Here is a 13863-nt window from a genome sequence, read left to right as displayed (position 1 = left end):
TGTATACCTACAAAATTAACCCCAAAAAAAAGCTAGCATGCTGACATTAGCATGCTAACAGCAAGTAGCAAAATATTTGACGCTGAGGTGTATAAAATGTCTAAAATTAGCTAGAAAAAAGTGAGCATGTTAATGTTAGCATCCTAACATGCGTCAAACAGCAAATACTCTGAGGTGAGTTCTTGAAAAAAAATTGTTAAAAATGCTAGCATGCTAATGTTAGCACGCATCAAGTATCAAAATATAGCTGAAATGTATACCTACAAAATTAACCACAAAAAAAGCTAGCATACTGACGTTAGCATGTTAACAGCAAGTAGCAAAATATTTGACGCTGAGGTGTATAAAATGTCTAAAATTAGTTGGAAAAAAGTGAGCATGTTAATGTTAGCATCCTAACATGCGTCAAACAGCAAATACTCCGAGGTGAGTCCTTGAAAAAAAATTGATAAAAATGCTAGCATGCTAATGTTAGCATGCATCAAGTACCAAAATATGGCTGAAATGTATACCTACAAAATTAACCACGAAAAAAAGTTAGCATACTGACGTTACCATGTTAACAGCAAGTAGCAAAATATTTGACGCTGAGGTGTATAAAATGTCTAAAATTAGTTGGAAAAAAGTGAGCATGTTAATGTTAGCATCCTAACATGCATCAAGGACCAAATACTCTGAGGTGAGTTCTTGAAAAAAAATTGTTAAAAATGCTAGCATGCATCAAGTACCAAAATATGGCTGAGATGTATACCTACAAAAAAAAGCTAGCATGCTGACATTAGCATGTTAACAGCAAGTAGCAAAATATTTGACGCTGGGGTGTATAAAATGTCTTAAATTAGCTGGAAAAAAGTGAGCATGTTAATGTTAGCATCCTAACATGCGTCAAACAGCAAATACTCTGAGGTGAGTTCTTGAAAAAAAATTGTTAAAAATGCTAGCATGCTAATGCATCAAGTACCAAAATATGACTGCAATGTATACCTACAAAATTTGCTAAAATAAAATAAAGAAAGCGAGATTACTGACCTCAGCATGCGAACAGCAAGTAACAAATAATTTGTATGCCTACAAAATTTGCAAAAAAAAAGCTAGCATGCTAATTTTAGAATGCTAACCATCGTGATGCAGGCTGTTAAAAAAATGATGAATGGGCCGCACTTTGGACACACTTGCACTAAGACCTCAGAGGAAAGCTGGAGTTGCTGGAGGTGTTCATGCAGTAATACAATCCTTCTGGATCTGGTTGCAGATGAAGTGGACAGACGTGGTGCAGGACTGCTCTCAGGCGGTGGAGCTCAACCCCCGCTACGTCAAGGCTCTCTTCAGGCGGGCCAAAGCGCTGGAGAAGTTGGACAACAAGAAGGAATGCCTGGAAGGTAGACTTCCGCTTTCTCCATGCTGTCAGTCGTCTCTCACCTCCTGTAAATATGAAAGGATGTGACCGGTGGTTGCCATGCTTTGCCTTGACCAGATGTGACGGCGGTGTGCATCTTGGAGGCCTTCCAAAACCAGCAGAGCATGTTGCTGGCAGACAAGGTCCTCAAGCAGCTGGGAAAGGAGAAGGCCAAAGAGAAATACAAGGTCAGGATGCAACTCTCTTCATAATGTTGGCCTCTCAAAAGCCACCGTTCAGATTTCACCATGGTCTTCAGACACAAAACACCGCAAGTCCCAATAATAACAAACATTAAATGATGTAAAAACCGTGATTTTTGACAAATTCTGGCGCTAACTTGCTAGCTTACATGAAAACAAGAAACATTAACATCTTTCCCGATTTCAAAAGGACGTACCTCAATCTAAACTTAAAGGGGAACTTTATCACAATTTCAAAAGGGTTGAAAAGAATGAAAATCAGTTCCCAGTGGCTTGTTTTATTTTTAGAAGTTTTGTTCAAAATTTGACATCTCCCGGAATATCCCTAAAAAAAGCTTTAAAGTGCTTGATTTTCGCCATTTGCGATGAGACTGTCCATTTTCCTGTGACGTCATACAAACAAACAATGGCGGATACCACAGCAAGATATAGTGACATTAGCTCGGATTCAGACTCGGATTTCAGCGGTTTAAGCGATTCAACAGATTACGCATGTATTGAAACAGATGGTCGGGGTATGGAGGCAGATAGCGAAAACGAAATTGAAGAAGAAACTGAAGCTATTGAGCGAATAGCTATTGACGCTATTCGGCCATAGCATGGGTGTACCTAATGAAGTGGCCCATGGCACGGCTGCCTTATTAGCATCGCCGGTAAAATGTGCGGACCAAACGATCAGGACTTTCGCATCTTGGGACACTGGAGCAACTTAAATCCGTCGATTGGTGTTTGTTTCGCATTAAATGTGGGTATCTAGTTTCAAATGTACATACAGCTAGCATAAATAGCATGTTAGCATCGATTAGCTGGCAGTCACGCCGCGACCAAATATATCTGATTAGCACAAGTCAACAACATCAACAAAACTCACCTTTGTGATTTCGTTGACTCAATCGTTGCAAATGCATCTGCAGGTTATCCATACATCTCTGTGCTATGTCTGTCTTAGCATCGCCGGTAAAATGTGAAGACACTCTGGCACATCCAATGGGGGTCTGGCGGTAGATTTCTTGCCAGTGGTGCAACTTGAATCCCTCCCTGTTTGTGTTGTTACACCCTCCGACAACACACCGACGAGGCATGATGTCTCCAAGGTTCCAAAAAATAGTCAAGAAAACGGAAAATAACAGAGCTGAGACCCAGTGTTTGTAATGTGAAAATGAAAATGACGGCTGTATTACCTCGGTGACGTCACGTTCTGACGTCATCGCTGCAAGACCGATAAACAGAAAGGCGTTTAATTCGCCAAAATTCACCCATTTAGAGTTCGGAAATCGGTTGAAAAAAATGTATATGGTCTTTTTTTCTGCAACATCAAGGTATATATTGACGCTTACATAGGTCTGGTGATAATGTTCCCCTTTAAGTAAACAAATTACTGTGTGATTAACTGAGATATTCGATTGTGTACTTTGACACGACAAACTATGCTTGCCAGGTTTTAATACTGATAACCTCTATTAAACAAACTAAGAAGCAAGGAATCAAACAGAATTAAATCTGGCTAAATGAGGAGAGTGCGTACACCTGTACCCTTGTACAGTGTCCCACCACGCTCTGACAAAAGATTGTACGCCTCCTCTTTTATTAGGACTCTGTTAAATAGACTTGATGAAACCATTCAAACTAGGGATTCTTATGTATGCAGTACGCCCACTGTCCTGCAGGGTGCAACTGTGAGGCATGTGTCACAATGAGGCAGCAGTATGGCGTGCACTGGTATATTAGCTGCAGCCACTAAATTTTAGAAGGGAAAACATATTTTTCCATATATTAGCTGCGACGGACTGTAAGCCGCAGATATATAGGTTGTGAAGTGAGTTATTTACACAAAAATATTCTGTAAATGTTTATTTAAATACCTTAATTGTTTCTAAACAACACGGCAGTAAAACGGAAGATCAAACAAAACAGAAGTCATCGTCATGGACCCACTAGCTGCGCAAGCTAGCTGTTTAATCAGCTAAACCAGGGGTGCCCATTACGTCGATCGCGAGCTACCAGTCGACCGCGGGGGGTGTGTCAGTCGATCTCCAGCCAGGCTTTTAAAAAAAATAGACCTAAAAATTAGTGATCATCAATCTTCACCAAGACGTCACTTAAATGACATTCACGGTACCGGAGGGTCTTGTGAGATGACGCTGGCTGCTGCAAGATCATTATTATGAAAATATGACCGAGAGGAAGGCGAGAAACACTTTTTATTTCAACAGACTCTCGCGCCGTACCTTCCGTCAAAACTCTAAAGGCCGACTGCACATTTCCTATCTTCACAATAAAAGCCCTGCTTCATGCTGCCTGCGCTAACTAAATACAGAGTCTCGGAAAACTGGCGTGCACAAGCGATCCCTCAGAAAGTTGGCGTGCACATCACTTGTGCACGCCAGCTTTCCGAGACTCTTATTTTGTTAGCGCAGGCAGCATGAAGCAGGGCTTTTATTGTGAAGATAGGAAATGTGCAGTCGGCCTTTAGAGATTTGACGGAAGGGACGGCGCGAAAGTCTGTTGAAATAAAAAGTGTTTCTCGCCTTCCTCTCTGTCATTTTTTCATAATAATGAACTGGCAGCAGCCAGCGTCATCTCACAAGACCCTCGGGTGCCGTGAATGTCAATCAAGCAAGCTACGGAATTTGCCGCCAATGTTTTTCTTGTAAAGTGTATGGAAGCTGGATGAATTAGATGCCAAAAACCAACCACTTTCATGTGGTATTGTACAGAAAGGACAACTTTTTTTCTCCTCCATTTGAAAATGTGGGCGTTATCATCATTACTGTCTGATTCCAATCAATGCAAGTCATCAGAATCAGGTAATACACCAACTTATATTCTTGTCTTTGTGAAAGAAAGACATCTATATGTGTTACACATGCTTGTATTATCATTAAACACATTTAACTTGTTTACAAAAATGTCTCTGTCATAAATAAATAAATATAAATGATATATATAAATGAGGTAGATCCCCTCGAGTTGGTCAATTGAAAAGTAGCTCGCCTGCAGAAAAAGTGTGGGCACCCCTGAGCTAAACAGACTCAATAACTCCAACTTGTGAAACTGAAACCATACAAAAAGAATGTTGGAAGTAGGGCTGTGCGATATATGGAAGATACTCGATATATCGCGGGTTGTCTCTGTGACTATATCGTGATATTTGAGTATACGTTCTCACGCAGTTGCTTTGAGCTGTGAGCATTAAAGGCTTTTCTCACTCTTTCTTGTCTCTCCTCACTGAGACATAAAACAACAGCACCTTACATGTGTCACATACGCTCGCGCGTGAAATATCTTACGCCCTCGCCAAGCAGAGAGGTAGCAGCATGGTAACGTGAGCTTGGATGCTAGTGGTAATACAAAGTAAAGGTGCAAATCTGGTAACAAATGAAGGAAGAATGAATTCCCAAGAAAAACTGCACAGGCGGTGGTTTGGCTTCAAGCGGGAATATGTCGAACAGACAACCGTAACATGTCAAGTGTGTGGCAAAAGCGTTGCTACAAAAAGTAGCATTACTGCTAATTTGTAGCATCATTTGAAAAGTCACCCGCTATAAATAAATGATAAATGGGTTGTACTTGTATAGCGTTTTTCTACCTTCAAGGTACTCAAAGCGTTTTGACACTACTTCCACATTTACCCATTCACACACTGATGGAGGGAGCTGCCATGCAAGGCGCTAACCAGCACCCATCAGGAGCAAGGGTGAAGTGTCTTGCTCAGGACACAACGGATGTGATGAGGTTGGTACTATAGAATGAAGAGTGCTTGAAACTCCACATGTCAACATCTCCATTCAGTGTCACACCAACAAAATGCCCAATTCACCATTTCCAGATCAACACCCTATGGAAAAATAGTCAAAAACAGAAGGAGATAACATCCACAGGAACCCACCACACAGCAAAGAACAAACACTATTTGATTTCCTATTATGCAGCTAAATTTTATTTGACACTTATTGAAATATCTTGTGTGACATCATGCACAAAAGTGCACTTTATTTAATTTAAACGATTGTAGTGGCGTTCTGTACAAAAAGTGCACTTTAATTTAGTGTTGTTTTGATGCGTCATCTTAGTGACATCATGCACAAAAGTGCACTAATAGCTTGTTTTAAAATGTCTCTGACAATCTTCTTTCTGTTTTGGAAATTAATATTTGTGCCACTGCTTAATAACTGTTTAATAAATACAATTTTAGTCAATTGACTTAGTTGTGATTTTCTTCTCTGCATGAAAGTTTAAAAGTAGCATATATTAATGCAGTATGAAGAAGAATGTTTTAATGTAGACACGTAGAATCATCATACTGCTGTGATTATATGTATCAAATGTTCATGCAAGGCTAAGGCAAAATATCAAGATATATATGGTGTATCGTGACGTTGCCTAAAAATATCAAGATATTAATAAAAAGCCATATCGCCCAGCCCTATTTCAATGTATTTGCATGTCTTTTATGAAAACTATTTGCATTATGGCTGCCAGCGAAGAAAAATCTATAAATTAACCGCATTGTTTTTTAAGCCGGGGAAAAAAGTCGCAGTTTGTAGTCTGGAATTTACAGTGCTTGAAATTTAGGAATATTTTGTTGATCATTTGTGTTCTATAAATGTCCAAAAGTAGCTGTAGAGGTTGCCCTCTAGTGGGTTCTTCAGACCACCACACACTGCCAGGAGAGCCAGGAATTCCGGGTATAACACTGTTTTATTTGATTTTTTTATAAAGTTGAAGTACCAGTGATTGTCACAAACACACTATGTGTGACGAAATTATTCTCTGTATTTGACCCATCACATCCCTGGGAGGCGAGGGGAGCAGTGGGCAGCAGCGGCGGCCGCGCCCGGGAATTATTTTTGGTGATGTAACCCCCAATTCCAACCTTTTGATGCTGAATGCCAAGCAGGGCGGTAATGGCTCCCATTTTTATAGTCTTTGATACGACTCGGGGTTTTAACTGACAACCTAGTGCAAAGTCTTTTGCTTTCCAGCAAACTGTCTTTCTCTCCTGCGTCCGCTCAGCAGCACCTCCAACTCCAACGACTCGTCTAATCACGGCTGCGGCTAATAAAGGCAACAGGTGATTAGATAACAAGGCCCACCTGGGCCATCTACGCACCTGTCGCTGTCTTCGAGGCCTGTCCTGGCAACACCCCGTTCCGCAGCAGGCCCGCAGGCCACGCCCCCCTCCACAGTGGCATCGATAACTATTTTTTTTCAGAGAATTCTTGGGGGTTTTTTTTGGCTATAAAAAGTAAATGGTGTATGTTGCCTTCAGGGGAAAGGAAGTGTACCTGCCTGGTAAAAGAAGAATACACCCTTCTTTGTGAAAAGTAACCTTTTTTTTTTTTTTCCGTCCGCTCTGGCAGAACCGTGAGCCCATGATGCCTTCCCCCCAGTTCATCAAGTCCTACTTTGGTTCCTTCACCGACGACCTCGTCTCACAGCCGCTGCAAAAGGGCGAGAAGAAAGACGAGGACAAGGACAAGGAGGGCGAGGCCGCCGAGGTCACCGCCAGGTCTGAGAAGATCTTGAAGGTTGACATCATCGCCGCCTTTTTCTCATTTTTCCTCCTCCTCCAGCTCTGGTTACCTGAAGGCCAAGCAGTACATGGAGGAGGAGAACTACGACAAGATCATCAGCGAGTGCACCAAGGAGGTGGACTTCGAGGGCCGCTACATGGCGGAGGCGCTGCTGCTGCGCGCCACCTTCTACCTGCTGATCGGCAACGCCAACGCCGCTCAGCCTGATTTGGACCGGGTCATCAACATGCAGGAGGCCAACGTCAAGGTAAGCACCCCCACCCACCATTGTCACATTTCAACCCGCGTGCTGAGGAACCCACCACTCAACTCGACCACTTTTCAGTACATTTGTCTTAATAAATATTGTTTTTCCATTATTTTTTATTGCAACATTTAAAAATGAGCTGATCATATTTGTAGTTTATGGCAGTGTTGTCTAGTCACTTCAGGCTTTTCTGTCTTTGTCATTTGTTGCGCCCTACCAACTGTTAATATCAATCAATCAATCAATGTTTACTTATATAGCCCTAAATCACTAGTGTCTCAAAGGGCTGCACAAACCACTACGACATCCTCGGTAGGCCCACATAAGGGCAAGGAAAACTCACACCCAGTGGGATGTCGGTGACAATAATGACTATGAGAACCTTGGAGAGGTGGAAAGCAATGGATGTCGAGCGGGTCCAACATGTGACTGTGAAAGTTCAATCCATAATGGATCCAACACAGTCGCGAGAGTCCAGTCCAAAGCGGATCCAACACAGCAGCGAGAGTCCCGTTCACAGCGGAGCCAGCAGGAAACCATCCCAAGCGGAGGCGGATCAGCAGCGCAGAGATGTCCCCAGCCGATACACAGGCGAGCAGTATATGGCCACCGGATCGGACCGGACTCCCTCCACAAAGGAGAGTGGGACATAGAAGAAAAAGAAAAGAAACGGCAGATCAACTGGTCTAAAAAGGGAGTCTATTTAAAGGCTAGAGTATACAGATGAGTTTTAAGGTGAGACTTAAATGCTTCTACTGAGGTGGCATCTCGAACTGTTACCGGGAGGGCATTCCAGAGTACTGGAGCCCGAACGGAAAAAGCTCTACAGCCCGCAGACTTTTTTTGGGCTTTGGGAATCACTAATAAGCCGGAGTCTTTTGAACGCAGATTTCTTGCCGGGACATATGGTACAATACAATCGGCAAGATAGGATGGAGCTAGACCGTGTAGTATTTTATACGTAAGTAGTAAAACCTTAAAGTCACATCTTAAGTGCACAGGAAGCCAGTGCAGGTGAGCCAGTACAGGCGTAATGTGATCAAACTTTCTTGTTCTTGTCAAAAGTCTAGCAGCCGCATTTTGTACCAACTGTAATCTTTTAATGCTAGACATGGGGAGACCCGAAAATAATACGTTACAGTAGTCGAGACGAGACGTAACAAACGCATGGATAATGATCTCAGCGTCTTTAGTGGACAGAATGGAGCGAATTTTAGCGATATTGCGTAGATGAAAGAAGGCCGTTTTAGTAACGCTTTTAATGTGTGCCTCAAAGGAGAGAGTTGGGTCGAAGATAATACCCAGATTCTTTACCGTGTCGCCTTGTTTAATTGTTTGGTTGTCAAATGTTAGAGTTGTATTATTAAATAGAGGTCGGTGTCTAGCAGGACCGATAATCAGCATTTCCGTTTTTTGGGCGTTGAGTTGCAAAAAGTTAGCGGGCATCCATTGTTTAATTTCATTAAGACACGCCTCCAGCTGACTACAATCCGGCATGTTGACTACAATCCGGCATGTTGGTCAACTTTAGGGGCATGTAGAGTTGGGTGTCATCAGCATAACAGTGAAAGCTAACACCGTATTTGCGTATGATGTCACCTAGCGGCAGCATGTAGATGCTGAAGAGTGCAGGGCCAAGGACCGAACCCTGGGGAACTCCACACGTTACCTTAACGTAGTCCGAGGTCACATTGTTATGGGAGACACACTGCATCCTATCAGTAAGATAAGAGTTAAACCAAGACAGGGCTAAGTCTGACATGTTTTGATACGTTCTAATAAAATAATTGACATGCTACTGAATAGCATTAGTGGTTTTACTGTAAGTATTGTACTTATTACACACCAGCTGTTTGAGTGTAACGTGCATCTTAGTTGTAGTTGTCATAAACACATTTGGTGGCGTTAAAATCGCCATGTAAAACCGCTAATGCTAATCGGTAGCATGTCAATAGCAACAGCAATGGGTTTTAGCGTCAAGCTAGTGTATTTTTGGAAAAGTGGAGCCTTACATAACTTACGTTGGAGCGTTGTTTTGAGTTATTGTCTTTGTTGGCATTTACCTAGAAGTAGTTTGCTAAAGTGGGCGTGACCGGTGGGTTTTATGTGAAGCGGTTCCCAGGAGGATCTGTGGGATTCGGTCTGTACCCATCCCTAGTTGTGTGTGTTCAATAATTAGTAATACATCAACATCTTGAAGCAAGTGAGTGCGCTATTTGGCTGCTCAATACAACACTAGCATAGAAACAGGAGCTCAGAACAACTTATAGTTGATCAAGGACATTGACGTATTTAATATTCTTATTGTCGTTGAGCAAAATATGTCAAACTCTGTAGATCAGACTTTTTCCAGTGAGGGCCACAGACTGACTAATCAAAAGACCGGAGGCGGTTTTGGTTGTTTTCACCTTCAAAACCTGTATACATTTACAAGAAAATGCTTTTTTGTTAGAAATTTGATGTGAATGCAGTGTTTCCCACAGAAAATTAGTTAATCAATCAATCAATCAATCAATCAATGTTTACTTATATAGCCCTAAATCACTAGTGTCTCAAAGGGCTGCACAAACCACCACGACATCCTCGGTAGGCCCACATAAGGGCAAGGAAAACTCACACCCAGTGGGACGTCGGTGACAATGATGACTATGAGAACCTTAGAGAGGAGGAAAGCAATGGATGTCGAGCGGGTCTAACATGATACTGTGAAAGTTCAATCCACAATGGATCCAACACAGTCGCGAGAGTCCAGTCCAAAGCGGATCCAACACAGCAGCGAGAGTCCCGTTCACAGCGGAGCCAACAGGAAACCATCCCAAGCGGAGGCGGATCAGCAGCGCAGAGATGTCCCCAGCCGATACACAGGCAAGCAATACATGGCCACCGGATCGGACTGGACCCCCTCCACAAGGGAGAGTGGGACATAGAAGAAAAAGAAAAGAAACGGCAGATCAACTGGTCTAAAAAGGGAGTCTATTTAAAGGCTAAAGTATACAAATGAGTTTTAAGGTGAGACTTAAATGCTTCTACTGAGGTAGCATCTCGAACTGTTACCGGGAATGCATTCCAGAGTACTGGAGCCCGAACGGAAAACGCTCTACAGCTCGCAGACTTTTTTTGGGCTTTGGGAATCACTAATAAGCCGGAGTCCTTTGAACGCAGATTTCTTGCCGGGACATATGGTACAATACAATCGGCAAGATAGGATGGAGCTAGACCGTGTAGTATTTTATACGTAAGTAGTAAAACCTTAAAGTCACATCTTAAGTGCACAGGAAGCCAGTGCTGGTGAGCCAGTACAGGCGTAATGTGATCAAACTTTCTTGTTCTTGTCAAAAGTCTAGCAGCCACATTTTGTACCAACTGTAATCTTTTAATGCTAGACATGGGGAGACCCGAAAATAATACGTTACAGTAATCGAGACGAGACGTAACAAACGCATGGATAATGATCTCAGCGTCTTTAGTGGACAGAATGGAGCGAATTTTAGCGATATTGCGGAGATGAAAGAAGGCCGTTTTAGTAACGCTTTTAATGTGTGCCTCAAAGGAGAGAGTTGGGTCGAAGATAATACCCAGATTCTTTACAGTGTCGCCTTGTTTAATTGTTTGGTTGTCAAATGTTATAGTTGTATTATTAAATAGAGTTCGGTGTCTAGCAGGACCGATAATCAGCATTTCCGTTTTTTTGGCGTTGAGTTGCAAAAAGTTAGCGGGCATCCATTGTTTAATTTCATTAAGACACGCCTCCAGCTGACTACAATCCGGCATGTTGGTCAGCTTTAGGGGCATGTAGAGTTGGGTGTCATCAGCATAACAGTGAAAGCTAACACCGTATTTGCGTATGATGTCACCTAGCGGCAGCATGTAGATGCTGAAGAGTGCAGGGCCAAGGACCGAACCCTGGGGAACTCCACACGTTACCTTAACGTAGTCCGAGGTCACATTGTTATGGGAGACACACTGCATCCTATCAGTAAGATAAGAGTTAAACCAAGACAGGGCTAAGTCTGACATACCAATTCGTGTTTTGATACGTTCTAATAAAATAATTGACATGCTACTGAATAGCATTAGTGGTTTTACTGTAAGTATTGTACTTATTACACACCAGCTGTTTGAGTGTAACGTGCATCTTAGTTGTAGTTGTCATAAACACATTTGGTGGCGTTAAAATCGCCATGTAAAACCGCTAATGCTAATCGATAGCATGTCAATAGCAACGGCAATGGGTTTTAGCGTCAAGCTAGTGTATTTTTGGAAAAGTGGAGCCTTACATAACTTACGTTGGAGCGTTGTTTTGAGTTATTGTCTTTGTTGGCATTTACCTAGAAGTAGTTTGCTAAAGTGGGCGTGACCGGTGGGTTTTATGTGAAGCGGTTCCCAGGAGGATCTGTGGGATTCGGTCTGTACCCATCCCTAGTTGTGTGTGTTCAATAATTAGTAATACATCAACATCTTGAAGCAAGTGAGTGCGCTATTTGGCTGCTCAATACAACACTAGCATAGAAACAGGAGCTCAGAACAACTTATAGTTGATCAAGGACATTGACGTATTTAATATTCTTACTGTCGTTGAGCAAAATATGTCAAACTCTGTAGATCAGACTTTTTCCAGTGAGGGCCACAGACTGACTAATCAAAAGACCGGAGGCGGTTTTGGTTGTTTTCACCTTCAAAACCTGTATACATTTACAAGAAAATGCTTTTTTGTTAGAAATTTGATGTGATTGCAGTGTTTCCCACAGAAAATTAGTTAGGTGGTGTCTCTCCGGCGGACAGAGGTGGGTGGGTGTAAGGATCGGTCTAACTCGGCCTGCCACCACAGCCTGGGAGGCAATAGGCTACAGACTGCGGTGAAGTAGGCCGGCTTCGTCGCGTGAAGGAGCCGACAATTTTTGGTTGTGTTTTCCGCTCCATTTGCTAAATGGCGATATACGATATATATGATTTTTTTTTTCCCGTAAAGTAAAAACAAAACAAAACCTACTTACCTGAGATACTAAGTATGTCATTATTATGACTTAGTAAGTCAAAAAATGACTTACTAAGTCAAATTAATTACTCACTGTAAGTAAGTGTTTGCAATAAGTGTTTGAAAAAAAGAGTTAAACGTGGGGAAGCCTGTAGTTGATTTTTATTATGTAAATGTTATATTTTTATCAATATGTGATAGCAGGGACCCTGCCATTCAAAACTAGGCTGCTACATTACTGATGATTAATGTAATTATAGCTGAAAAAATAGTATAATAGCAATAGGAGAGACTTTTCATCCCTGAACACCATGGAGTTCATGTAGGCTTTATGATGCACTTACATTATTATATCAACTATCAGAGAAAGCTTTAGGAAACTCTTCATTTAACAGAATGTCGCTTTTTGCTGCTTCAACACAGTTCAATTAACACAGAAAAAAAGTAAAGTGAAATAACAGACAGAGCTTTGCTGTCCGTAACACACACACACACAGCGCAAAATGAGCTAACGTTACACTAAAAGCTAATTAGCCTTCAATCAATCAATCAATCAATCAATGTTTATTTATATAGCCCCAAATCACAAATGTCTCAAAGGACTGCACAAATCATTACGACTACAACATCCTCGGAAGAACCCACAAAAGGGCAAGGAAAACTCACACCCAGTGGGCAGGGAGAATTCACATCCAGTGGGACGCCAGTGACAATGCTGACTATGAGAAACCTTGGAGAGGACCTCAGATGTGGGCAACCCCCGCCCCCTCTAGGGGACCGAAAGCAATGGATGTCGAGCGGGTCTAACATGATGCTGCGAAAGTTCAATCCATAGTGGCTCCAACACAGCCGCGAGAGTTCAGTCCAAAGCGGATCCAAGACAGAAGCGAGAGTCCCGTCCACAGGAGACCATCTCAAGCGGAGGTGGATCAGCAGTGTAGTGATGTCCCCAATCGATACAGGCGAGCGGTCCATCCTGGGTCCCGACGAGCGGTCCATCCTGGGTCTCGACTCTGGACAGCCAGTACTTCATCCATGGTCATCGGACCGGACCCGCTCCACAAGGGAGGGGGGAACATAGGAGAAAGAAAAGAAGCGGCAGATCAACTGGTCTAAAAAGGAGGTCTATTTAAAGGCTAGAGTATACAGATGAGTTTTAAGGTGAGATTGAAATGCTTCTACTGAGGTAGCATCTCGAACTGTTACCGGGAGGGCATTCCAGAGTACTGGAGCCCGAACGGAAAACGCTCTATAGCCCGCAGACTTTTTTGGGGCTCTAGGAATCACTAATAAGCCGGAGTCTTTTGAACGCAGATTTCTTGCCGGGACATATGGTACAATACAATCGGCAAGATAGGATGGAGCTAGACCGTGTAGTATTTTATACGTAAGTAGTAAAACCTTAAAGTCACATCTTAAGTGCACAGGAAGCCAGTGCAGGTGAGCCAGTACAGGCGTAATGTGATCAAACTTTCTTGTTCTTGTCAAAAGTCTAGCAGCCGCAT

At 42.5% G+C, this 13863-nt stretch overlaps 1 protein-coding gene across 1 annotated transcript in view; it reads left to right on the top strand.

The window, feature by feature from the left end:
- Positions 1 to 13863, top strand: part of LOC133543361 (mitochondrial import receptor subunit TOM70-like) — a 47280-nt gene that overhangs the window by 16384 nt on the left and 17033 nt on the right. Inside the window, exons 3-6 of the mRNA XM_061887893.1 lie at positions 1253 to 1379; positions 1475 to 1584; positions 6963 to 7111; positions 7176 to 7383. Of these exons, the coding sequence (XP_061743877.1) occupies positions 1253 to 1379; positions 1475 to 1584; positions 6963 to 7111; positions 7176 to 7383 (594 nt within the window). The remainder of the gene's footprint in view (positions 1 to 1252; positions 1380 to 1474; positions 1585 to 6962; positions 7112 to 7175; positions 7384 to 13863) is intronic.

Source organism: Nerophis ophidion, linkage group LG26, assembly GCF_033978795.1.
Source record: "Nerophis ophidion isolate RoL-2023_Sa linkage group LG26, RoL_Noph_v1.0, whole genome shotgun sequence".
NCBI classification, from domain to species: domain Eukaryota; kingdom Metazoa; phylum Chordata; class Actinopteri; order Syngnathiformes; family Syngnathidae; genus Nerophis; species Nerophis ophidion.
This window is presented reverse-complemented; position numbering and strand designations above follow the sequence as displayed.